The 27,672-nt window shown below is 53.9% G+C and overlaps 1 protein-coding gene across 6 annotated transcripts in view; it reads right to left on the reverse strand.

The window, feature by feature from the left end:
- The window catches only part of RGS12 (regulator of G protein signaling 12), a 156,388-nt gene that overhangs the window by 66,269 nt on the left and 62,447 nt on the right, over window positions 1-27,672 (reverse strand). For 4 of the 6 annotated variants that reach the window (XR_013994151.1, XM_081062131.1, XM_081062130.1 and 1 more), the window contains exon 3: window positions 20,935-21,051. Coding sequence is in view for 5 of the 6 variants with exons in the window: in XM_081062131.1 (XP_080918257.1) it covers window positions 20,935-21,051 (117 nt within the window). In the remaining variant the exon portion in view is untranslated. Of the gene's footprint in view, window positions 1-9,963; window positions 10,220-20,934; window positions 21,052-27,672 lie in introns of those variants that run through there. The other 2 variants (XM_081062133.1, XM_081062134.1) reach the window with 2 other exon arrangements.

Raw genomic sequence — 27,672 nt, forward strand, 5'->3', positions numbered from 1 at the left:
CCTGGTGTGTATATCGATTATATAACCGACACCCAGCTGCCTGCACAGGAAGGGCCCAGGCTAAGGAGCACGTGGCCAGGCCTCATACTAGGAGGTGAGGCTGACGACGGGGTGAAGCAGTCGGCGTCATGCCAACGGTGCCAGGTGGAGTCAGGGCAGGAGGCCGGAGGTGCCCTATGAGGAGCAGGGGACAGGGTGCTTTAGTGGTGGGGGGGAGGAGGTGCAGGCAGGCACCCCACCAGCAATGGGGGTCTGTGAGGAAGGCACATAACCCCTAAATTGTTTCCATTTGCCTTCGGGTTGACAACATGTCAATTCTGACCCAAGTACCCTTTTGTAGCCTGGTTTCATGTTTTTGAGCACAGCCTGGCTGATGGGGAAGCAATCTAAAATGGCGCAGGCCCCGAAACCTCCAGAGGCATTCAAGAAGGCCCCACAGAGAACAAGTAGGATGAACTGCAGCTCAGTGTGACACCGAAAGCTGGCGTTCCCAGAGTCCTTGCCTACACAGACCACCTACCACCACAAACATTTTGTGAATTAAGACTTAACACGCCTCTTGAGTATTTTGATGCCCGGTACAATCTGTATCAACAAGTCGTTTTCATCTCCTGAACTTCTTGGGTTCTTCCTAAATCCCCAAATCCAGTTGTTTTACTTACAAGAAAAGTACAGCCGCAAAAACAAGCTGCCAAGGAAAAAAGGTCCCACTAAATTCGCATTTTTCTCTGCTTACAATTTAAACAAATACCACAAGTAGGCGGCTCTAAAAAGGTCTACAATGCACCTCCCAGGCTGGAATTCACACTAACATAAATAGATTCGTTTTAAAGGAACTTACCAAGTGTCTTAGCGGTGTGCTCCAAGTTCAGACCGGCTCCGGTCCTCAGTGGGCCTCGGACACCCCACAGTTCAGTGGAAACTGACTTGTGTCTATTCCTGGCAGGAACGTGGACCACACATATAATTTGTATATAATACGGGGGTGCCAAAAAAACGGATACAAGTGGACACTTTGGTCAACGTTGCTCAAGCAGTAGTTCGCGTCATCAGAAGTGTCTGGACACTGATGGGAACCACTCTGAGCACCTCTTGTACTTGCAGAAGTCAAATGTGACTTGTATTCATCTTCTGTTATCAGTATATGTTCAGTATTACAATTTTAATACAGTTTTATTTTCTTAAAATGTGTATACATTTTTTTGGCACCCTCTGTATATTTACTTGACTTTTTAAAAACTTGATCATTTAAGTTTTAAGGCGACTCCTTACTGGCTCCAGTCCATTAGAGAGCGGGTCCATGTGGGGCAGGGCCAACCCCGAGAGGTGGGCCTGGAGGGCATGGTGGGGCGTCAGGTCCCAGCTGATTGGTGGGATTACGAGACTGGGCGCACACAAGCCCGCCCATGCCTGCTCACCAGCCTGCCCTCTGCTCCACGAGCCCATGGCCCTCGAAGGAATTGTCAAATCAATTCAATGGGCAATGAGCAGCATTTGTTAAAAAATGAAGTAAGATGGGAAAGGAGAACATGAAAGGAAAATCCCAAGGACATTCCAGGATCCATGCTGTGCTTGGACCTGGCTTCAGAGCTCTGTGCGTGTGAGCTCGCACACCACGTGACTCCCGCTGTGGGCTGTAGTGTCAGGACTCTGAGAGTCGCTGCTCGGAATGACCCAGCCTCTCACATCCCCTCAGCGTGGAGCACCCGTCCCTGTGCCCCAACTCTCACCTGTAGCCTCCCCTGGTGAGCCCGTCCACCAGGGCTGCAGCTTCATCCACACCTTCTGAGAAGCTTCCCTGCACAGCCATGACGACTGTCCTCACAGGACAGCTCCCGGGTCCCTCAGGTGCAGGACACAGGCGTGACCTCCGGCAGACCATGCAGCAGCCTGAGCTAAAGGGGGTGTGCTCCACGGCCCGCCCCGCGCCCGGATTCCCCAACTCTTCATCCCACCACCCGCTTTCTCCACGTTCACACAGCGGCAGATGGAAGCACACATACACACACACCACACACACACGCGTGCACACACCACACACACCCCCCGAACACACACACACTACTTCTTTCCAGCAGAGACAACTGGACAGAAGGCTCGGGAGGCGAGGAAGAGGCACATCTTTCTAGGTTCAAACCATGATGTTCACAATAAAGAATTTCTGTGACCCAGGCGATGGTGACAACAAAGGCACGATGGGCACAGTGACAAACACAGGCCTGCAGGACGCAGGCGAGGGCTACGGGCGAGGAGGGCAGAGCGACGCTGCCAGGGAGGCGGCCGGCCTCCAGGGCCTCGGTTTGGAAGCAGACCAGCTGGAGCGCGGAAGTGAGGCCCTGCTTCTTTTTAAAGTGTGTGCACGCGTGTGTGTGTGCACACGTGCGTGTGTCCCAAAGAGCTCTTCGATGTTCAGTAAAAATCAAAAGAAACCTACCCAGGCAAACCCACGGCGACAGCATTTCCCTAAGAATTGAACAGCTGATACAGCTGTCACGCCCTGGGTGAAGCGCAGGACGGTTCATTCTAAAAGCTTTAGAAGTCGGAGGCGCCAGCCTGACGAGGCAGCGCAGGCCCCACAGCAATGCTAGGGGTCCCACATGCATCTCTGACTAAACAAGAACCCCCTGACCCGGCTGGCCCAACTTAACAAAGACAGGAGTCCCCAATACAGAGAGGGGTGGTGTCACAGAGGGGTCTGGGGCGACACTCGGGACCTCAGGACAGAGCTAACCTCCTGCCAGCTAAGCTGGCATGAGCCTTGGCCTTTGGGAAGTGGCACCTGGCCCAGTTCCCAGGCAGACACTGGCCGAGAGCCCCTCGGGATACACACGTCACTCCTTTACGTGCTGGACACTAGAATCCGAGGCCTGTCACCTCAAGCTGACGCCCAACACCAGAGAACAGCTTACTCCTAAGGGCCAAGGCTGGCTCACTCTGCCCGAGCAGCCAGCCGGTCCTGTCCAGGCAGAGCCTGGGCTCGGGGTAGTGGGTGCGGGCCCTGGGGGTCTGGCCGGGTGGGGAGATCCAGCTGAGCCGGCTGCCACTCTGCTCAGCACCTGCTCAGACCCACCCCCAGGGCACGTACACTGGCGACTACAGATAAATTCAACCTTGTCAGGTCCCCACCTTCAGGCGAGAGCATGGCGCAGAGGAGGGCAGAGGCAAGTGTCCCCTCAGGCTGCTAATGGAGGAGGGTGTGGGAGGAGGGCTGTGGTCCCCAGGGCTCCACGCGAGGAACTGTCACCACAGGAACAGATCCAGGGTCTGCTGGAAGGCAGGACACAGGGCTGGCCAGAGGGAAGGACAGGGGAGGGGGCGAGAGCAGACGAGGGGGGGGCGTGGGGGGGAGAGCAGACTGGGGCATGAGGGGAGAGCAAACTGGGGCGTAATGGGGAGAGCAGACTGGGGAGTGGGGGTGAGAGCAGACTGGGGCGTGGGGGGGGAGAGCAGATTGGGGTGTGGGGGGGGAGAGCAGACTGGGGCGTGGGGGGGAGAGCAGACTGAGGCGTGGGGATGAGAGCAGACCGGGGCGTGGGGGGGGGAGAGCAGACCGGGGCGTGGGGGGGGAGAGCAGATTGGGGCGTGGGGGGGAGAGCAGACTGGGATGTGGGGGGGAGAGCAGACTGGGGTGTGGGGGGGGAGAGCAGACTGGGGTGTGGGGGGGAGAGCAGACTGGGGCGTGGGGGGGAGAGCAGACTGGGGCGTGGGGGGGGAGAGCAGACTGGGGCGTGGGGGGGGAGAGCAGACTGGGATGTGGGGGGTAGAGCAGACTGGGGCGTGGGGGGGGAGAGCAGACTGGGGCGTGGGGGGGAGAGCAGACTGGGGCGTGGGGGGGGAGAGCAGACTGGGGCGTGGGGGGGAGAGCAGACTGGGGCGTGGGGGGGGAGAGCAGACTGGGGCGTGGGGGGGGAGAGCAGACTGGGATGTGGGGGGTAGAGCAGACTGGGGCGTGGGGGGGGAGAGCAGACTGGGGTGTGGGGGGGAGAGCAGACTGGGGCGTGGGGGGGAGAGCAGACTGGGGCGTGGGGGGGGAGAGCAGACTGGGGTGTGGGGGGGGAGAGCAGACTGGGATGTGGGGGGTAGAGCAGACTGGGGCGTGGGGGGGGAGAGCAGACTGGGGCGTGGGGGGGAGAGCAGACTGGGGCGTGGGGGGGAGAGCAGACTGGGGCGTGGGGGGGGAGAGCAGACTGGGGCGTGGGGGGGGAGAGCAGACTGGGGCGTGGGGGGGGAGAGCAGACTGGGGTGTGGGGGGGGAGAGCAGACTGGGGCGTGGGGGGGGAGAGCAGACCGGGGCGTGGGGGTGAGAGCAGACCGGGGCGTGGGGGGGGGAGAGCAGACTGGGGCGTGGGGGGGAAGAGCAGACTGGGGCGTGGGGGGGGAGAGCAGACTGGGGCGTGGGGGGGAGAGCAGACTGGGGCGTGGGGGGGGAGAGCAGACTGGGGCGTGGGGGGGAGAGCAGACTGGGGCGTGGGGGGGAGAGCAGACTGGGGCGTGGGGGGGGAGAGCAGACTGGGGCGTGGGGGTGAGAGCAGACTGGGGCGTGGGGGGGAGAGCAGACTGGGGCGTGGGGGGGGAGAGCAGACTGGGGCGTGGGGGGGGAGAGCAGACTGGGGCGTGGGGGTGAGAGCAGACCGGGGCGTGGGGGGGGGAGAGCAGACTGGGGCGTGGGGGGGGAGAGCAGACTGGGGCGTGGGGGGGGAGAGCAGACTGGGGTGTGGGGGGGGAGAGCAGACTGGGGCGTGGGGGGGAGAGCAGACCGGGGCGTGGGGGTGAGAGCAGACCGGGGCGTGGGGGGGGGAGAGCAGACTGGGGCGTGGGGGGGGAGAGCAGACTGGGGCGTGGGGGGGGAGAGCAGACTGGGGCGTGGGGGGGGAGAGCAGACTGGGGCGTGGGGGGGGAGAGCAGACTGGGGCGTGGGGGGGAGAGCAGACTGGGGCGTGGGGGGGAGAGCAGACTGGGGCGTGGGGGGGAGAGCAGACTGGGGCGTGGGGGGGGAGAGCAGACTGGGGCGTGGGGGGGGAGAGCAGACTGGGGCGTGGGGGGGTAGAGCAGACTGGGGCGTGGGGGGGAGAGCAGACTGGGGCGTGGGGGGGAGAGCAGACTGGGGCGTGGGGGAGGAGAGCAGACTGGGGCGTGGGGGGGGAGAGCAGACTGGGGCGTGGAGGGGGAGAGCAGACTGGGGCGTGGGGGGGGAGAGCAGACTGGGATGTGGGGGGTAGAGCAGACTGGGGCGTGGGGGGGAGAGCAGACTGGGGCGTGGGGGGGAGAGCAGACTGGGGCGTGGGGGGGAGAGCAGACTGGGGCGTGGGGGAGGAGAGCAGACTGGGGCGTGGGGGGGGAGAGCAGACTGGGGCGTGGGGGAGGAGAGCAGACTGGGGCGTGGGGGGGGAGAGCAGACTGGGGCGTGGGGGGGGAGAGCAGACTGGGGTGTGGGGGGGGAGAGCAGACTGGGATGTGGGGGGTAGAGCAGACTGGGGCGTGGGGGGGAGAGCAGACTGGGGCGTGGGGGGGGAGAGCAGACTGGGGCGTGGGGGGGGAGAGCAGACTGGGGTGTGGGGTGGAGAGCAGACTGGGATGTGGGGGGTAGAGCAGACTGGGGCGTGGGGGGGAGAGCAGACTGGGGCGTGGGGGGGAGAGCAGACTGGGGCGTGGGGGAGGAGAGCAGACTGGGGCGTGGGGGGGGAGAGCAGACTGGGGCGTGGGGGGGGAGAGCAGACTGGGGCGTGGGGGGGGAGAGCAGACTGGGGCGTGGGGGGGGAGAGCAGACTGGGGCGTGGGGGGGGAGCAGACTGGGGCGTGGGGGGGGAGAGCAGACTGGGGCGTGGAGGGGGGAGAGCAGACTGGGGCGTGGGGATGAGAGCAGATTGGGGTGTGGGGGGGAGAGCAGACTGGGGCGTGGGGGGGGAGAGCAGACTGGGGCGTGGGGGGGGAGAGCAGACTGGGGCGTGGGGGGGGAGCAGACCGGGACGTGGGGGGGGAGAGCAGACTGGGGCGTGGGGGGGGGGAGCAGACGGGGCGTGGGGGGGGGAGAGCAGACTGGGGCGTGGGGGGGTCACGGGCAGACTTGGACGCTTGGGCCGTAGGTCCTCCTGCACGTCCGTCCGTCTGTCCGAGGGAGAAGCGAGCCGGCTGGGCTGCGGGTCTGGAGGGGGCCGGGGGAACCTGTTGCAGAGCTCGGTGGGGGAGGGCAGCCTCTTAGTGACCTGGGGAGAAGGGGGGCCTGGGAAAGCTGCGCTAAGGCTGGGAGGGGGATGAATCCCGCTGTCCCAGAGGCCCAGCTGTTCTTCCGCGCTCATGCCATTGTTTGGGGATGCAGGGAGAGGGGCGTGTGCTTGTCCCCTCGGGACCTGGAAGGAAGGAGGCCACATGCTGGCCAGGCCACAGGAGCCAGAGGAGGACACACGTGCGTCTTTAAGCCTGGAACCTGGAAGGAAGGCTGCCAGTTCAAGGTTACTCGCTTCTTCACGAAAAAAGGAAGAGGTGAAAAGAGAAACTTACAGCCTCCCTCACTTCTCACAGGGGTAACGAGAATCGGAGCGTTGAAAAGTGAGAAGAGGGTCGGTGCAGCCATCGGCTGGAGCTGGATAAACACAGAATGTCCCTAGCAGACCCAAGGCTCCTCCCCCCGGTTTTAGGGTCCAAGGAGGTGTGGGCCATGGACAGAGGGCAGACTGCACCTCCCACCTCAGCTGTCAGGACGCTGGCTGCAGGGCAGTGTGGGGCCCAACTGGGAGAAGAGGGGGCAGACACATGTCCACTCATGTCCTCTCATCTGAGCTAGAAAAGGGACCGGCAAAAGCCACAGAAGTCTGCCCACAGGGGCCCATCTGGACTGGCTCAGAGTGGAGCAGGAGGCGCTCACACATGCAGCCTCCTCATGTCCCAGGCTCCCGGCCACACTCGTGGAGGCCCACACCCCCTCAGGCTGGTGGGCCTGAGACTTCAGAGGGGACGCCATCCTGCCCAAGCCACCCAGCCCAGCAGACCCAGGAGAGGAACAGGGCCGAGAGTCCTGTCAGTGCCATGGGGGAAGGACAGGACGATGGCGTCTGGAGCCAGAGCTGCCCTCTGCGCCAGACAGCCTGACTCCTCCTGACGACCTGGCTGGCTTCCTCATGGCGCTTTCACTTCCCCAGGCACGAGCGCCCAGCACTTCCCTTTTACCGCCAGGCTCTGTCTTCCCCAGCCTCCCAGGGCCCCAGGAGCCACCCCATCCCACTGGGGTCCTACTGCCACCACTAAGGACGCAAGGCTCCGTGCTGCCCGGAAAAGAATGCTTGGCTCTTTATAGCGCCCGTCTTTTCATCTTCAGATCCTACACGGAGTCCAGTGCAAAAAGAGCCAAAAGCCCTTGGTCTTTGGAAGATTCCTTCCCTCGGACTCAAAACAAATCTGTTACATCTGATGTGCTTCCAAACCCCTGAGAGACAAGCCTCTGCCAAGTGTGCGACACAGCAGAACCTGCATTTTATGACCACGAAGGGAAGGACAGACCGCAGCAGTGACAACGCCCCGGCCACCTGAAGCAAACACGGAAGGAGGCCAACACCTCAGCCCAGTGGTGCTGTACACCGAGCGTGGTGGTCATAGGGCTCAGGGACGAAGAGCGGCGGGTCAGCGGAGCCCTGAGATGGGATTGCTCCTCAGCCCAGAGGAGGGAAAGACACCCCATGTTTGGCTTGGCGCGGAGATTCCCTGGAGCCACTAAGCTGCTCCTGCCGGCGTCTGGCTCAGGAATCCCTCTGGCCCAGGCCCTGGGGAGCCACCCCTGCAGCCGCACACAGTGAGCCTGTCACAGCCCTCCTGGGCTGCTGCCCCGGCCACAGCACTGAGACGGGGACCCACTAAGCACGCACAGCACCCCGCCCCGGGCACGGCTCCGTCAGACATAGCACGGAACTCTGGGTGCCAGTCCAGGCCCACGGCGAGGGCGGGGGCCACAGCGTGTTAAAGCTTTCTTCTGACAGTGTGTATTTCTTTTAGGCTGTGGGTATTCGCATCTCCTCAATCAGTATCTTACTAGTATCTAAGACTGTGACCCCCCCATTGTGATGGGGTTTAAATATGATGGATGGCTTCGTTTGGCAAAGGGAGGGTACGTTTTCCAAGTCTACTTGATGCTGTGTCCATCTCAGTTCTAAGATTGTGGGGACCTGAGCTGCTCACTCGGCCGGTGAGAGCCTTCTGCTCTTCCTGGGGCAGCATCTTGTCAGCTCTCCCTGGTGCCTCGGAAACAATGCTGGGAAATAGCTCCTAGAAAGGCTTACGAGGGCCCCACTTCACGACGACGAACTCAGAGCACAGCTTGTCCTGGCCACTCACACACTCTGGATGGAGCCCAACATCCCTGTGACACCCCCATTTTAAAGATGAACTATCTAAGCAATTTAGTTAAGATCACAGAGCTGGTGGGGCGGGAGCCAGCCCTCCCACACGGTGCCTTGCCCTCACCCCCAACGCCCCGCGCCATGTGACCTGTCGCCACTGCACAGCTGGCCTGCCAGATGACTCACCTGGCCCCAGTGGAGCCAGGCAGCGCTGCAATGCAGAGCCGCTCACCTTCTACTGGCCGCTCCACTCACAGGGGGGCTGCCCATTTTCTGATGCTTAAAATACGACCACACAGCCCGACTGTGTTAACACACTCACGTGAACAACTTATTTGTTACTTTGAACACTTGCAGAAATTTCAAAAGGAATCCAAATCATTTACCAAGTACAAAGGCAGATTTTCAGTGACCTTTTTTTTTCACTTAGAGTAAAAAACATTGTTCTAAAACTTGCCTTAATACACCACTGAAATGCAAGTGCAGTCTACACGTATGTAGAAGTAACGAGCTGGTTAGTTGGCCCCTGAAGGCCGTAATCCGTGCAAAACTCACTTTCCACCCAAGATGTGAAGTGGAATACGTGAGTGCGCGGCACAAACTGGCCAGAGGCAGCCTCGAGGCAAGCGTGCCCGTAAACCCCCGAGTGCTCCTGGACCCCACGAATGAACTCTATGGGAACAGGGGCTTCCAAACCACAGCTCTGCATTTTGAAAACCCAGGACAATCTGCACGTGGCTCATCGGCATGATCCCTGCCCTGCCCAGCAGACCTACTTCTCTTTTCCATTTCAGAGGAGGGACACTGCTCATTCTCCTCTGCGCCCTCCAAACCCGGCGCCGGAAGGAGCCTGTCTCCTGAGTTCTCCACAGAAGCTTCTAATTAGGCATTAGGAAAACATGACCATGCAACCACTGTCAGAAAAGAGTGAATTTAAAATTGGTCCCCAGCAATTAGTGACAATCTTCTGTAAATGATTTACATTTAGTTTTACCTTCACATCAACACAGCACAGCCACGAGAGGAAAATAAAAATTATTCTTTTTATTTAACCTTGAACATTTAAAAAATGTTTACAGGAAATTCAACTTTATAAGCTCAGACAATAATCATTAAATATGACTGCCGGTAGTTCCCTATGTATGCATATGAAACAATCAACTCATTACATTCAAAGATGTAAGATATAGAACAGTAATTAAGAGTATGATAGATTTTAATACATTTAACTAGTTGAAATTTAATATTTCAACAAAATTATTCACGCCTCTTTAAGCTCCGTCAGCATTATTGTGGTAAGGACGAGAGAAACACTGACGCTTTCCCAAGGCTGACTTACAGCACAGGTAGCGGCCCCGTGAGCGTGGGCTGCCCCTCCCCCCGCGTGACCGACCCCCCCCCCCCAAGCATAGCTCTGGGTGAAGGTTTGTGGGCCTGGGGCGGGGGGGAGCCCGGCATTTACCTCCGCAGGAATCACTTTAAGCTCCATGACGCAGACACAAAGGAAGCGTTTTTCAAAGTTTACACTTAAAAGCTACCATTCTCGAAACAAGCTGAAAACAAAGCAGTAACCAAGCTGCCAACTCTTCTTTTAACAATTCTGTTTAAAAGACAAGAAACGGCTGGAGTAACTTACCTGCTGATCATTTAAAATGTGCGTTTCCTTTGACAACCCTTTTCCCAAATTCATCTTAAGACAAGAAAACTTCCGAACCTCACCAGGGCCGCAGACCTAGAATATACCATTCACAGGGCGGCGTGCCTGTGCATGTCAGAGAAGTTTAAAGACATTTCAGATGAAGTTCCATTTCGCTCCCTCTGTAACCCATGGCAACAGGACACTGCAGGAAGCGGTGGTTGGCCAGGGATTCAGACTCTCTCTGGAGTGTCTCGTACAAAGAAAAAAAGCCGTTTACATAAATCATGCTGTGAGATCATTTTTAAAGTATTTCCTCTACCAAATCAGAAGAAGAAGACTTCAGCTGATGGGGTAATTCTCAGTCAGCACAACAGCTGCAGAGAATTCGTGTGTGTAGCAGTGCGGCACAGTCCCCCCCTTAATTACAGGGGCTGGTTCTATTATAAGCCTCCATGTGCCATGTGGGTTTATGTGGTGCCAGCCCGAGGACCTCTCTTCCTAGACCTGCTCTGTCTGCCTTCCAATATCTGACACCATCTGCAAGTGAGGGAACCGTGACAGGTCCTGGTTACGAAGGGAAGAAGGAAAGAGAGTGAAAACTCGTTGCAGGACCAACGGGAGGTAGCATCGCAAAACTACCCGTTAATGTGCTGGAGATTCAGGGGTCAACTGAGCACTCGCAGTGCTTCCTTACTCTCCAGCCTTAACAGTGGGGACATCACGTCTCATCCAAAGGGGAAGGGGCTCCTAGAATGGCAGAAGGAGCAGGCCTCAGGGCGCAACCTGTCAAGGGTGGCAAAGCAGTGCCCACGTGGGCTGGTACGAAGGCCCTCGGGTGTGTGGTCAGGTCACTAGCTGGGCTGGTGCTAAGCCCACTCTCCCTCTTGGTTTTCCCTGGGAAGGGGAAGGGAAACCCGAGCTTTCCCCCAGGAGCAGTCAGGGGGCAGTCTGCTGCACAGGCCCACGGCTCTATGCTTAATGCAGACAGACAACGCCTGCCCGAAGGGTGAACATCTCAGAAAGTGCATCGGCTTAAGCTTCTTCACACAGCTTTTCTCAAGGGACCGGCACACAGTAAAAGCATGAAAAACAGCAGGAGCAGGAGAGGGGCAGAGGCCTCCTCACCACCGCTGAGCACAGGAACTGCCTGGCCCAGCACCCAGGAAATGCTGGGGGCAGTGAGGACCTGGAGAGGAGGGAGGAGGAGGAGGGGAGAAGGAGGAGGGGAGGGAGAGGGGAGAGAAGAGGAGGAGGAAGGGGAGGGAAGGGGGAGGAGAGAGAAGAGGAGGAAGGGGAGGAGGGAGCGGGAGGGGATAGTAGAGGGGAGGGGAGAAGATGGGAGAGAAGAGGAGGGGGAAAGGGAGGGGTGGAGGGGGCGGGGGGGGGAGTGGGAGACAGAGGAGGGAGAGGGGGAGAGGGTGGAAGGGGAGAGGGCGGGGGGGGGAGAGGGAGGAGAAGAGGACAGAGGGGAAGGGGAGAGGGGAGAGGGGAGGGGGAGAGGGAAGGGTGAGGGTGGAGAGGGAGAAGGCAGAGTGGGAGAGGTAGGAGGGGGGAGAGGTAGGTGGGGGAGAGGGAGGAGGGGGGAGGGGAGGGGGGAGAGGGAGGAAGGGGATGGGGGAGAGGGAGGAGGGGGATGGGAGAGAGAAGAGGGGGAGGGGGAGAGGGAGGAGGGAGAGGGGAGAGAGGGAGGAGGGGGAGGGGAGGCCCACCCAGGGCTGGGGCAGTGAGGGAATGCTGGGGGCAGAACTAAAGCAGCAGGGGTGGCAGCAGCTAACAGCCTGCCTGCCTGAGGGACATGGGCAGGGCTGGCACCCCCCGGCAGCCCCCTCTCTGCATCTGCAGAGCTGCTCCTCCTGGGAAGAGGGCAGCCATGAAACCAGCCATGGGGAAGAGAAGCCTGGCTCCGTCCAGCTCCTGCCAACTCTGCTTCTGAGACCGGGCTACACCAGTGAGAAGCTATGCTCGGAGCCTGTGTGCTATAAGCTGTGGGTCTGGCCAGGCGCACAGACTGGACGCAGCAGCCCCCGGCACTCCTGCTGGGCCCCGGGCCTGGCACAGCCCGATGGGTCTGGGAACAGAGGAAAGGCTGGGGTGGCCGCAGTGCACGTGGCCTCCAGGCTGGGCCTTAGCAAGAGACAGTGAGCTCCTGGAGGCCACCGGAAGAGGGCCAGCTCCGGGCGAGTCCTGCTCAGCCCCCAACCCCGGCCTGTCCAGCACCTACCTGCGCTGTACTGCCTGAGTGCCAGGTGCTCTGGATGACAGGACGTACTACGAGCCCCCAGCTGGTCCCAGGGCTGACAGGAGCCTGGGCGTCCTTACTGCCTCGGCCCTGTGCCTGCCCAGCCTGTGTAAGCACTTGGGAATGGCAGGAAAGGTGGGGGGGGTGGGCTCTGTGGGCAGCTCAGGAAGGAGGTCAGGGGAGGGGCCAGCCAGGAGGGACAGGTGAGAGAGAAGGGGTGGGGAGCATTCCATCAGGGACAGAGATGAGCTGAGCGGGAGCAGCATGGTGACAGAGAGAATCCTCCTGCAGTGTGTCCCGGAGAACCAGGCATCCTGGGCAGTGCAAAGTTCCTGTGAAGGGGCCTGCCAACGAGCCCCTCTTTCATTGTGGGTCCCCTCACAGGTCCGAGTCACTGCCCCAGCCCCACGCCCATCTCAGAAGGGGGAGGGACACACTCTCCGGAGGCCCCTAGACCCAGCAGGGCTTCACAGCTTCACAGCGGAGACCAGCAGGGACAGACACTCGCTCCACTAATGGTTCACAGTAACAGCAGGGAGATGAGTGCAGAAAGCAGGGAGGCCTCAGGGGAGGCTCCTGTCGGCCCTGCAGCCCCTCTCCCTGCAAAGACAAGGGTCAGACCACCTCCACTCATGGGGGGCCCCAAGACTCTCGGAGGAAGACGGCGGGGGGGGGGGGGCAGAGCAGCTGGTCTCACAGGCCTCTCTATGCCAGCCCCCAGGCCTCCTGCCCCGCCCAGCCTGGCTGTGACCCCCATGGGCGGTGACCCTCAAGGCTCCCCCCAGCTGCTCCTTCCCTGATCCCAGGTAAGGAGTCTGACCCTTAGCGCCCCTCTCCCCCAGCCCAGGCCCCCAGCCCGGACCACCACATGCCCGGAATCCTAACTGCCTCCTTTCCTTCTAGCACCCCCAATGGTCATTTGTTCCCCGACGCCCAGAAGGACCCTTTTAAAAGCTGGCTCAGAGACCCCAGTCTGGTGTCCCATCCTCCCAAGTGCATGGGTTTAGTGTTTGCAACTGCCGAAAGGCCCGCTCCAGGAGACCAGGGAGTGGTATCATTCATTCACCTCTCTCCTGAGCCTCAATAACGCTAGGCACACAGTAGGTGTTCAATGAACACTCACTGAATGAGGGAGGAGACACACCAGGCACTGAGAAATCCTGGTACATGCCCGAGTGAATAGGGTCTTAAAGAAAATTAATATAATTTCCTACGTAAATGGTTTAAAGGATAGACAAGTACATCAAAGACCCAAACAAGCAAAAACGCCTAAGTGAAATTCTCTGAGAAATAACAAACAGCAGACTTAAGAAATAAGGTTAAAAAAGAAAGCTTGTTTTGAATTGTCTGCAGATTGCATCCTGGATCCTACGAACTCTGTAAACTGCAGGCTGTCCCAGAGGTGAGCCAGGGCTGAGGGCAATGAACCAAACCAGACAACTGGCCAGAGAAGGCAACTGCAGCCTCAGCGAATCTCAGGTCTAGTCCAGCGCAGGTTCCGCCTGCCTTTTGCGGGATGACAGCTCTCCGAAGGCAAGCATAACAGCAGTTCAAAGTAAAGGAGTTCACCCAGGGCCTGTACCGTAGAGACAGCAACTGCAAAAGCCCCCTCCTGGCCTGTCCCCCACTCCTCCCTCTCCCCCTCTCCCCCCCTCCCCTCTCCCCTCTCCCCCCACCGGGGAGCAGTCTGTAGTTCTCACGGAACCAAGTGGCCTCGGCGCCCCCTGCTGTCCAGGTCTGACACTGCCAGTTCCCGTGGTCAACACCTGGGCTCCCCCTACCCCCCACCCCTCAGGGGCTGCAGGAAGCTTCAAAAATGCTGGGTCTGGGACACGGGCTACAGCCAGCAGTGAGGGAGTCCAAGGGCAGCCCGGCAGGTGGGCCTGGCACTTGCCAGTGGCCCTTTTGGAAAAGGGCAGTGTGTCAGGCCATGGGAAGGGGCTGGAGGCCCCCACCCACAGGCTAGAGAACAGTCTAGAGCAGAGCTGGGTGTGTCCGTCCAGGCCCGCCTCCGGCTCGGTCCTGGTGCGGCAGCAAGTTCACCAGTGGCCCCGCCCAGGGCGCAGCAAGCTTGCTCTAGAGGCCAAGGGTAAGTACCCCGGCTTTGCAGGCGACACACTGTGTCTACCACTCAGCTCTGCCCTTGCAGGCTGAACACAGCACAGACGGGCGAGCAACGTGACCCTGTGCCAATAAAACTGTAGTCAGCGGACTCTGGCCCCAACCACGGCCTCTGCCCAGTGCGGTACCGCACCCCCGCCCCGCCCCCTTCTAGTCCAAAGCCTGGTGGCCCCTCCTGGTCTTTGGAAACCTGAGAGCTTGGGCTTGAGAAGGTGGCTGCCTGGCCTCCAGCTGCTGCACTGCCCTCCTGTGAGTCTCACGCCCAGCCAGCCTCCACTGCTGCCAGAGGGGTCTTCAAACAGGCCGCGTGATGCTTCCCGCAAGGGGGGCTGCGTCCAGCTCCCCAGGCCAGCCCACAGCAGGGCAAGCCGCTTTTCTCAGCTCCCACAGGCCGCCATCACACTGAGAAGGAAAGCCAAGGCCTCTGCCTGGCCCTCGCTCCCTTCTGTCCCTGCACACACTCGCTGTCCTGTCCCAAGACCTTCATGTGGCCGGCCGCCTCAGCATCGCAGGCTGGGCGTGAATGTTCCCTCCTCAGAGCAGCCCTCATCCCCGATGCGGCCTGCAGGGGAGCCTCATGTCTTCCCGCCATATGCCATCACCCTGTCTGCCGTCTTCCTGTTGAGATGTCTGTCTGGTCGCCTCTCTCACCTGAACAGCGATCCGAGAGCAGGAGAAATAGTGGGAGCAACAGAAGGCTGGGAAGCCAGATGTGCAGACCCAGGGGCCCGGCCTGGAGCTCTGGGGTCCGGGGAGAGGCAGCACGTGAGTCTAGTGCACGCCGAGAAGCAGGGCTCTGAAGCCCGCCTGCCTGGGGAACAGGCTTGGCGGCCTGGGACCAGTCCCTTAACCCTGGCGGGGGCACCTTGTCTCAATTTCCCACTCTGTAAAGCAGAAATGATGATAGTTCCTGCGGCCCAGGATTCACTGTTGTATCTACAACAACGGGGCAGGTTGTGCCATCAGGCAGATGCCATCAGCCTCGTGTGGCCTGTCAGTGCAGGTCATGGGGCGCTGCGTGGGGGGAGCTGCCCTCCCGGGAGTCGGGTCACCATCGTCCTCACCACATTACCCACAAGGCCCTCCCCTCTTTCCCACAATCTGCCACTAGCTCTGTCCTCTCACTTCGGCACCCGCTCCACACACTCTGGGCCCCTGGGTCCTATCTTCCTCTCTCAGGCTCATCTGCAAAACACTGCCCAGGAACCCAGGGCTGGAAGAGACACACACACGCGCGTGCACGGCTGTGCTGATCATTTCACTACAAACTCAGAAAAGAGCACAGGCAGGAATCTAGGCTTCCGGGGTTTATCCTGCAGCAGAGCCCGCGTGGCCTCTCCCGGTCATGACGAAAAGCGTGGCGGTGTTCTAGCTTTTCATGGTTCTGCACAGACTGAGCACAACCAGAGAATGGCTCAGTGCGGCCCGTTTTCAGTTTCTATGAATAGAATCAGGGGGCCACGCTGTTTGTGTCTGCCCTTCCTGGGATACGTGGCCATGTACGGAGGCAGCCACAGAGCACCCGCTGGGCTAGTCAGGCACAGTCTGTCCTTCCCTGTGGCTGGGCAGGTAGGTCAACATTTACAGTCTCCCATTGCTCTCACTTTACAAGTTTGAGAGCTGACAGAGGAAGTGCCCCCATCTTATTCTTCCCAACTATATGTTGGCTACTCTAGCACTTTGCATTTCCATGGATATTTTAGAATCAACTTCTTAAATTCCATAAAGCACCTGCTAGGATTTTGATTAAAATTGCATTGAACCTATAGGTCATTTTCTACCTGTATCCACAACTAATTTTTGTATATTGACCGTATATCCGGCAACCAGGCTAAACTCATTAATTTTAATAATTAATCTATAGATTCTTTTGGATTTTCTATATTATAATCATATCATGTGAGAAGAACAACATTTGCATTTTCTCTGCAAGCTTTTTAACTTCTATTTTTTATTTTTATACTACACTGACTAGGACTTGCAATAAAAATGTAAATAGAAATGGTAACAGCAGACGTCTTTCTCTTGCTCCTGATCTCAAAGGGAAAGTTTAAGTATGATGCTTGCTGTAGAGGTTTTTCATACTCTTATTAGATTAAGGAAGTTCCCTTTAATTCCTATTTAAAGGTGGTGTTTTTTTAAAAACTATGAATGGATACTGAGTTTTACCAAATGCCTTTCCTGCTTCTGTTGAGATGATATATGATTTTTCTACTTTATTCTTTTAATGTGGGAAATTACACTGACTGATTCTCAAATGTTCAAAAAATATTGTGTCCTTGGAAAAAACAGGAAGCGAGGCACTCAGCTTACGCATAATCACGTTGTTCAGGAGCCTCACACTTGTGCTCACCAGTGAGCCACCCTGGAACTCTCCTGTCGTTTTTGTCAGTTTGGGTGCCAAGGTTCAGGAGGCTTCATAAAATGAGTTGGGAAGTAACCCCTCTTCATTTATTCTTTTGCTAGTTTAGTTTGTTAATTTGAATTTAGTTTATTAATTTCTTTTAATTAATTTGTTAATTAATTTTATTAATTTCTGCTTTTGCTTTAGTTATTGTCCAGCTGTCCTCCTTTTGCATCTGTTTTCCCCGCTCTTTTTCTACCTTCCTGAGATGACTTTCCATTGACCTTCACTTCTAATATATGCATTGTAAAGCTATAAACATTCCTGTAAGCACAGTTTTAGTTACATCCCACAGGTTTAGCTGTGTGTGTTCTCATTATCATGCAAAATGTCCTAATTTCCATAGTGATTCTTCTTGGAACCCCGGCCCCCTCAGCCTCAGCTCCCACTCCCAGGCAGCGAGTCTGCCCCCGGTTTCCACAATACCTGCCAGTGGCAGAGGATATACTCTGCGGGAAGAGCTTCCACATTTGCTAAGACTTGCTTTATGGCCAGCAGATGGTCAGCTGGCGTAAATGTTCCAAGAGGGAACAGAAGAACGCAGGGATTGGGGGCAGTGCTGACATCAGTCCAGTAGGCCAGGGTGGGAGTCACGCTGTTCAGATTCTCTCTCTTTTACTGACTTTTGGGGCTTAACTGCCACTTATTGAGCAGGGAGTAAAAAATCTCCTGTTGTGAGTACAGATTACTCCATTTCTCTTCCTACTTCTGTCAGTTTTTGCTTTAGCTGTGTTGAGACCATGTTACTGAATGTGCACAAAATTTAGAATTATAACTTCCTGCTGCCTTTTATCACTATGAAGTCTCCCTTTTTATCTTTAGAAATGCTTTGTGCCTTAAAGTCTACTTTGATATTGATATGGCTACATTACCATTCTTCTGATTAGTATTTCATGGTGCATTCTTTTCCATTCTTTTATTTTCATTTTTGTATATTTAATTTTTAGTTGTATCTCTAGTAAATAGCCTAATAGATTTTTAATGAAGTCTGGAAATCTTTTCTTTTTAATTCTTTCATTTAAAATTAATGGAATTACTGACATATTTGGACTTTTACCATTTTACTAACTGCTATCTATCTGTCTCTCCTTGCTTCCTTTCTCGCCTTCTTCCAAACTGAGTATTATTTATGATTCCATTTTTTCCTTCTATTAACTTGAAATTGATTCATTATTTTGTCTGAGGTTCCCCTGGAGATTACAACAGGCATTCTTACCTTATAAAAATCAACTACGAATTGGCACTTTTACCCTCTTTCTCGTCAGTAAAGCACCCTGAAATGTGTACCCACTCCTAGCGTTCGGACCATTGCTGGGGTGTAACTGATGCAGGCCCTTCCTGGGACTTCCTCTTCATCCCGGTGTGTAAATGGCCTTCCATCTGAGTCTGCGTCCAGGGACCCAACCTAAGATGCTGGTGCCCACCGGGGCCCAGGAAGAGGTCTTGTAACTGAACCTGTGCAGAAGGGCGTGTCCAGCCTGTGGTGGCCCAATGCAGAGGCCCCTGGCCGGCAGACACAAGGTTACTAACAGGCCCTGGACCATGAAGCACCAATTAAAGGAAGATGAGAAAGTCGGTGCCCCCGGGGTGGGGACAATGAAAGGGTGTGAAGACTAAGAGGGGTGGCCCTCTCAGAGGTGGCCTCGCACACAGCCAGAGAGTAACAAAGGGAAGAACAGTATTCAGCAGGCTTGTTTCCCTTAGGAACAGCCTTACCAATGACGAGTGTGAAAGGAAGTTATATGTATTAGGCTGGTGCAAAAGTAACTGTGGTTGAAAAGTTAAAAATAATTGCAAAAACCGTAATTACTTTTGCACCAATCTAATAGCTTCTACATTTTGAAATCTTCAGGCAAAAAATTAGCAAAAATTCACTCCCATGTCTCTAATACGATTTTTCCTCTTTTGGTGGCGAAATCACGTGCTTTTCAGCCAGGTGTGGCCTAAGAATGCCACTGAGCCTCCCTGCATCTCATCTAGGAAATGGAGACAACGACAGTCTCCTTGCCGGGCCGATCTGACGATCGGAGATAAAAGACATGGATATGTAGCTGCCCCTGCCTGTAAGCGGATAAACACCCTGATGGTTCGTCCTGGAAAGTGGACGTCTTAGCACTTCCTCTCTGATGAAGAGAAGCAGCAATAAGGGCAATAAGGGCAGCCAGCTGGAGTGTGGAGCCACGCATGGGAGACACAGAAGTCAGACCACACGCCCGCACGTCACCACAAAGCCGGCGATCAACAGCGAGCTTCTTCACCTCGGAGTTTGAGACCTTCTCCCAGGAAAATACAGACACACACTTGGCAAAACCCTAAACCAGCTGAGACGCACCTTGGGGGTGGGGCGGGGGACCCCCCACAGACCCCAGGGTCCTCAACAGGCAGGTGGGGCCTCGTCGGAGCCTGAATGCCTGTTTCCTCCACAACAGCCCCGGACCAAGTACCCTGTGCTGGCGGGAAAAGCCCTGTGACCTGAGACCCGGCAGGACAGCAGCAGGTTCCTGCCTCCAGCCCCAAGTGCCCTCTCCTCTGCCCCGAGGCCACCTTCACTGTCTGCAAACCCCCCGAATCCAGCCTGCAGCTCCCTTTGCAGCTGTACCATGAGGGGACCTCAAGAGCCTCTTCCCCGCTAACATTCCAGTTTCACATTAGAACACAAATTAACTGACACTCTTAGGAAACCACCACCAAAGTCAATGTGTCCAGTTTATCATCACGGAGTCTGTCACAAACTACCTTATGTAGAGTTAATTTTCACCCCCGTGTGCACAGCAGCACCATTCACAGTAGCCAAGGAGGGAGCAGCCCGAGTGTCCGTGGACCCACAGATGGATAAACAATGGGACCCACCCACACAATGAAGTAGCATTCAGGCTTGACAAGGAGGGAAATTCTCCCACACACTACCCCATGGATGAACCATGAAGATACCACGCTGTAGTCAATGAAATAAGCCAGACACAAAGGGCGTATATTGTATGATGCCACTTACATGAGGTCCACAGAGGAGTCCCCTTCAGAGAGAGAGAAAGTAGGTGGTGGCTGGGGGCGGGGAGACGGGGAGTCGTTTAATGTACACCAGTTTGGGAAGATGAGAAGGTTCTGGAGATGATGGGGGTGATGGCTTGTACAACAGTGTGGATGTGCTCAATGCCACAGAACTGTGCACTTAAAGAGGATCAATGTTATGTTATAATATTTTACCACAATTTATATATATATGTATTTATATATATAAGTATATATTTTTTAACTAAAGACACCTAAACAAGGGTAGAAATAAGCCACACAGATCTTTTCAAAATGTTTACCTGACAAAGGACCCATATCCAAAATATATAAAGAACTACTAAGAAATATATATATATACATATAAAACAACCCATTCGAAAAAGGATATGAACAAGCTATTAATTCAAAACAGACAAAACAAATAACCCAAAACCCACAGTGGAGAAAGCTCAGCCTTACTTGTGACCAGTGAAATGCAAATTAAAGCAAGATGCCATTTCATTGAAATGGAAAAATTCACATCTGACAGTGCCACGCACTGGAGGGGGGTCACAAGGACCAGAGCCTGAGTGGGAACAGCCACTGTGAGTGGGGGTTTGGCCATGCCCAGCACCCGGCAGTGTTCTGCTGGGAATACCGTGTTTCCCCCAAAATAAGACCTAGCTGGACAATCAGCTCTAACACATCTTTTGGAACAAAAATTAATATAAGACCCGGTCTTGTTTTACTATAAGACTGGGTCTTATCTAATGTAATATAAGACTGGGTCATATATTAATTTTTGCTCCAAAAGACACATTAGAGCTGATTGTCCGGCTAGGTCTTATTTTCGGGGAAACACGGTACTCTCTCTGCCACGTGTGCCCTGGAAGACCTCGGAGACTATTTCCCATTTGCCACCCAGTACCTGTCAGTAGTGGAATGGATAAAAACTGTGGCATATTCATAATGGAATGCCACATAACAAGTAAGTAACTGAACGGACACCACACGGGTAAATGTCAAAAACATCATGCAGTGTTTTCAAGGTGGCAGAATAAGGCATATAGTGCAACTGCGCCAGTGTAGAATTTTAAAACACACAGAATGAACTGGTGAAAGGATTACTGGTTGCCAAGGGGTTCAGATGTATCTGTAAGATTGATTTCCATTTCTAAACACCCGGAGATAAAAGAAAAACTAAAATGATTACCTCAAGGTCATCGAGGGAGCGAGTGACACTAAATCGCTTGGATCTTCCGAATGATCTCCGAGCAGAGGTGCGTTGAGAAGTCTGAGCGAGTCCAAGTCCTCGCCCAAGTTTTGAGCCCTAAAGAAAAAGAAAGAGTAAATACATCAAGTTGCCTTCTTGGGAAGAGATGTGTAGCTTTGCCTGACACACTACCACGTAGAAAGAGAGGGCTACGGTGGAACTGAAAACTGGGCTACGTCACTCTAGGCTGCATTTCAAGGTGTGCAGACATCACCACAGTACAAAAGTGCAGAGCTGACACAGATCTCCAAGCATTTGCTCTGCCCCTTCCATCTGTGTGCCCCAGAGAATGACCCCCAGAGCCTCTCTCTCCTCCATCACGAAGGGATCAAAACAGCTGCCTCCAAAGGCTGTCACCAAGAGCAAATGCAAACGCATGTTTGAATGTTTGTGTGCTAAGAGTAACAGTTATCACTACAGAAGCTGGTTTTCAGCAAGGTGGGGCTTTTACATAATTTTATAAGCAGTTTGGGAAATTAAAGAATTCCTAGACATTCACCAACACAGGTGTGGCAAATAACTGCCCACTGAAACTCCTTATTCTCCCTCCAGGAAACGACCAGAATCAATTCTCAGTTATTACGCGAGGCACTTGTCCAAATGTGATCAGTAAGGAAGTCATCACATCTTTGAAATAAAAAGCATCACAGCTGAAAATCTCTGACTTCCTGAGAACGTGAAATCCTAAGTGACCTAAGGGCAGGCAGAGGGGGAACTGGAGGAAAGGTGTGAGGTCGGCACAAAGACTAGGGAGAGAGGATCGACCCACCTGGGCTGGAGCCAGGCCCGAGAAGCTTGGAAGTTGTCACCCTGAACGTGACGCCGCACCACAGAGGTGCCAGCAAGCGACCCGTGTGGAGGTGACGCCTCAGAGCGGCTGTGTGGGGGCCTCTCCAGTGTGCCCGTGCTGGTGCCCCGCTGGAATGTCCTCCAAGAAATCAAGTTGCACGGGAACATGTGCTTGTCCCCAAATGGATGGCTGGGTGACCTGTGCGCACTGCCTAAGGCTGAGAAAATGACTCTTTACAACTCCCGCCTGTCGCTGGAAGGCTGGCTGCAGGTCTGGGGGACACGGGGTCCTGCCCTAGCTAACTGGCCCCCGAGGCACTCCTGGGTGAGCCTCACGGTTCCAGTTCAGACACAGACGTGCCTGCCCATGTGTTTCTGCTCCTGCGACAGGCTCCTCCGCGTCTGTGTGAGAACGACGAACACGCCAGGCCCACTCCGGCCAGCGTCTGAGCCCAAACACCCTGCCCTCTGAGGCAGCGGCCCTGCCGCTCACCGTGCTGGCGCCGAGCTAGCAAGTTACTCAATTTGACATATTCTCCAGAAAAAGTTGTCTAAAAACTTTCTTCTTCAAAAATATGCCCAAGGCTGATTCTATCTGGAAAACGTGTGTGGAACCCAGCCATCCCCCAGACGCACTGCTGCCCAGCCCTCCTGTCTCCCTCGCTGTGCAGCCCGCTGCCCGCGCTCTTCAGGGCCTCCACACGGCTCTGCGGGCTCGGGTCCCTGCCGCCCGACCCTGCTGGGCCCCTTGGTGGCCGCTCTTCCCGCCCCGGGGCCTTCACCCACGGCACCCCCTGAAGACCTCCTTTTACCCGTCTCCTAGGTCACCATCTCTTCTTTGTACCTCTGAGCATGAACTGAAATGACACCACCAGCTTTTATCGCTCCTGTCCCCGAGGAGCTCGCCCATTACAGAGGGCGGCAGGGCCTCTACTCTGTCGCCCTGAAGCTGCTGCCCAGCGCAGTGACCAGCCAGTGGACACGGTATTTGCTGAGAGCGGGGAGCCCCTGATGGACAAGGCCTCCCAAAGTGATGGTGTGGACAATGTCCCTCATCTGTTACCGAACCAAAGGAGGCCCCAGGTACGAAGAAGTGAGCCCTCGGCACAAACCAGACTGGCTGGTCTGTATTTTCTTTCCTGTTTTTAAAGCCCAGGTGGCCGCAGAGGCGACTCTGGCTGAGACAGCCACGTCACATCGCAGGGCGCGGCCCCTCCACGCAGCTCTGAGCTCGTGTCCCATCAAAGGGAGGGAAATGAAGCCGAGAACAGCTCGTTAGGCACGGATGTGCCGTAAGATGGCAAAGTTTAAAGGCAATAGGAGGAAAAACGCCAACAAGCAAGCAGACACAAAAGCTCCCACAAGGAACTGAATCAACTCTGCGGTGACACTTCACCAAGGGGAATCTTGAGCGTATCGGTTTGTTTCTCACGTCAGAGTCCACTGCTGACCAGGAGTCACCACTGACCCGCACCCCTACCGGCCCTGCGTACCTGAGCCCCGAAACAGCACTTCTGCGACGACTACTGCAAAAGGGCCTACAAAGCGGTTCCTTCATCAAAGTAGCTCCACTTTTTAAATTGCAACCCACTCACCGTAACTGCTGGAGAAGGCGAGCAGGAGATGCCGGCCACAGCCTCATGTCTCACACTGGCCTGGCCCAGCCCGAGCTCTCTGCACCCCAACATCAGCGTGCTGGAGGAGCAAACGCCATCTCACTGCTCTGGGCATGGAGAACACAGCCCGCTGTCAGCAGCCACGCGTGAGGCAGCGGTGCCCAGCGTGTGCCGGGAAGACCAAAGGGCCCTTCTCTACCCCTGGCCCGGGCTTGGAGAAATGACCCACCTGTCACTGTCGCCTCAAAATGTAAGGGCGGAAGGGGCCCTCCAGGATGCCTTCATCCGCCCCAAACGAGGCCCAGAGAGCTGCGGGCTCACTGTCTGCTGAAACAGCCAGAAAACGGTGAGAGCAGGTCCCGCGTCATGGGCCCCACCCACCACAAAGGGTGCCCAACTGCCTCAGCCTCTCCCAGTGCCAACACTGAGCCATCCCATGGAGCCACCACTTAGGGAGAGGACTCGTTTTAGCACAGCCAGTCCCTCCTCCTCAATCTACAGATGAGAAGCCGGAAGGCAGTGGGGGGTTTGCCCAGGGCCACCCAGCGGGAGGGAGGCAGCTAGGTGAGACCCAGACCCCTTCTCCTCCACTGCGGTTTCCCAGGTACAATCCGAACTAGAAATGCCTAACCTACGAAGTCCAAGCTCTAGACCACGAGCCCCGCGGGCACAAGACTGTGCCCAGGTGGCCGCAACGCCCCCCACCGCTCCCCCAGTGCCTGGTACATAGTAGATGCTCACTGAGCACTACTGAACAAACCAACTCTTGCCAAAGAGATGATTTAGCCTAAAATAGAGACCAGATCACCTGACTGTTTTTCCCAAGAGAGGTAACAGAGACTTTGAGGAGTAAGATTTCCAACTGACACACTTCTCCCAGCGCGTGGGCAGGGTCTAGTCAGAAAGCAAAACCTCACCAGTTGTTTTAACAGAGAGAATTTCACATAAATATAAATTGGCAACCAGGTATCAGAGGACTGAAAAGGCAAGAAGGGGCTCTAGCTTTCGGGAGGCAGCCACACGGGAAGCGGCTGAGCCCCAGGGCGGGGACAGCAAGGAAGCAGCGGCCTGAGGGCCGTGGGGCTGGGATCCGGGCCTCAGAGGGGTGCAGGCCAAGGCTGGGGTCTGAGGGGCAACATGCCTGGCCCCGAGCCCGCAAACTGGACTCAAGGGCTGTGACAGGAAGGAACTGCCGGCGAGGGGGGAAGAGTGTTGCCATGGTGATGTGGGCTGGGCAGACAGACAAGAAAGAGCAGGCACGGGGACACAACTGGCAGAGGAAGGGGTCACAGACCCGTGTCCCACAGACCACTGCAAGAGGTGGACCCAGGGTTGAGGGACGACAGCTGAATAACTGGCACAGCTTGTTAAATCCTGTCACAACAAAACTTTACAAACCAGAGAGAATTCAAAGCCCCAAATCAAGACAATTTTAGAACCCACAGAATTCTATTTCACACATAAATACTGGACAAACAGAGAGATGACCATGAGAGGAACATGTAAGGAACTGAAGAAAGGTGTCCCCAGCATGTGAATCCCCTTCTAGAGAAAGGAAGGAGAAAACGCAGACAGACTGGCTCTCCTATCCAAGTAGGAAAAGGATGAATGTACAGGAAAGGACATTTAAATTAAGACAGAAAATTAAAGGAAACATTTATTTATTCAACAATTATCTAACAGCCTACTGTGTTCCACACAATCAGCTAGGACAAAAACATTTAAAAGACAGAAACAAAGTGTGTAACTTCCAAACCAAGAAAGGAAGGGAAATGAAGTAAGCAAACAAACCAAAAATAGCCCTGAAAACAAAACAAAGGCTCTGGAGAAGCAGGAGAAGAAAGCCTAGAAAAAACAGATTTACAAAAAGTACACAGAAATATCGTGGAACAAGACTAACATTCTAGTTAGCCCAATAAATATAAATGGACCAAATTTGCCAATTTGTTCTGATATTACTCTTGAACTGTCAGAAGAATGTCAACGTGGATTAGGGGGAAAAATCCAACTATCTACTAATAGAAACACTCCTACAACATGGAGAAATGAAAAAGATTTTTTTTAAAAAGGATAGAAAATGCTGATTCAAAAAACCTTATAGCTATAATAGTAACAGACAAAACAAACTTCATCCATAATAGGGCTTTTTAAATAAAAGATTCAATACACTAAAAAGAGAAGGGGAGGAAGAAGAGGAGAAAATGCCACCACTGATTTAATAGCTTTAAGAGCTAGAATAACCTTGATACCAAAACCAGACAAGAACAGTGAGAGAAAGGAAAACTGTAAGATCATTTCATTCATAAACAAAGATCAAAAAATCCTACAAAAATATTAAAAAACCAAACCCGTTAGTGTATAAAAAGATAATTATAAGTTAGGTTTATCTCAGGAATGCAAGTATGGTTTGACATTCAAAAATCTATCAGTGTGTTGGTGGGAATGCAGACTGGTGCAGCCGCTATGGAAGGCAGTGTGGAGGTTCCTCAAAAAATTACAAATAGAATTACCATATGACCCAGCAATCCCTCTCCTGGGTATCTACCCAAAAAATCTGAAAACATTTATCCATAAATCCACGTGTGCTCCAATGTTCATTGCAGCTTTGTTTATGGTGGCCAAGACATGGAAACAACCAAAATGTCCTTCGATAGATGAATGGATAAAGAAGTTGTGGTATATATACACAATGGAATACTATTCAGAGGTAAGGAAAGATGATATAGGAACACTTGTGACAACATGGATGGATCTGGAAAGTATAATGCTAAGCAAAATAAGTCAGGCAGAAAAAGCAGAGAACCATATGATTTCACTGATATGTGGTATATAAACCAAAAACAACAAAAGAACAAGACAAACAAATAAGAAACAAAAACTCATAGACACAGACAATAGTTTAGTGGTTACCAAAGGGTAAGGGGGGTGGGGGGAGGGAGATGAGGGTAAGGGGGATCAAATATATGGTGATGGAAGGAGAACTGACTCTGGGTGGTGAACACACAGTGGGATTTATAGATGATGTAATACAGAATTGTACACCTGAAATTATATAATTTCACTAACAATTGTCACCCCAATAAATAAAAAATTTTAAAAAAAATCTATCAGTGTAATCTGCCACATTGGCATATTAAAGGAGGAAGCTTTGATCATCTCAATGAATGCAAAATAACCAAAAAAGAAACACACATTCATGATGACAAGTATTAACAAATAGAAGTAACCTTAGCAACTCAGCTGGAGATAAAAATCAACAAACCAATTGCACTTTTACATATCACAAAAGTTAGCATTTCCAATTTTTAAGTAGGTACCATTTATAATGAAACAAAATATATAAAGTACCTAAGAATAAATCTAACTAAAGAATCTAAGACTAAATCTAATTAACAATGTCCATAAAGTAGTTATATAATTTTACTGAAAGAAAATAAAGAAAACCTAAATGAATGGAGAGAGAGATCATTTTCATAATAGGAAGGCTCAATATCTTTAAAGACATCAATTCTCCCAAATTGGTCTACAGATTAAAATACAGCAATAGCAGCGGCCGGGTGGCTCAGTTGGTTACAGCGTGAGCTCTCAACAACAAGGTTGATGGTTCGAGTCTCCACTCCCGCATGGGATGGTGGGCTGCGCCCCCCACAACTAGATTGAAAACGGTGACTGGACTTGGAGCTGAGCTGCGCCCTCCACAACTAAGATTGAAAGGACAACAACTTGACTTGGAGCTGATTGTTCCCCAATGAAGTCCTGGAAAAATACACACTGTTCCCCAATAAAGTCCTGTTCCCCTCCCCCCCCAAAAAAAATACAGCAATAAAAATGCCAAAAGCATTTTTAGAGAATTTATAAACATTGTAAAATTTATATAAAAGAACAAGGCTCCAGCATAGTCAAGATATTTGCCCTATCAGATATAAAGACATTAAAAGCTACAATTTTAAAAAGTACTGTTGGGGGGTATTGACAATTGAGAAGAAAACTGAGAAAGAGACCCACACATGACATGGCTGAGGGGGTACTGCTGGGCTACGTGAGAGGGAATTTAGTGCTCTAACTGGTCATCCATAAGGAAAAAAAATTAACTTGCCACCCACCTTATTCCATTCATAGAAATCAACTCCAAAAAAATTTTAGGAAAAAAAGGTGTGGATGAAAAAAAGGGGTTCTATGGAAAATGACCTCACGGGAATCAGATCCCAAATCCCTAACTGGGCAGGTCTGGTGGGTCCTCACGCCCCAGCCTCTAACTTCTTGAGTGAAAGGT

The sequence above is a fragment of the Rhinolophus hipposideros genome (assembly GCF_964194185.1).
Source record: "Rhinolophus hipposideros genome assembly, chromosome: 1".
Classification (NCBI taxonomy): domain Eukaryota; kingdom Metazoa; phylum Chordata; class Mammalia; order Chiroptera; family Rhinolophidae; genus Rhinolophus; species Rhinolophus hipposideros.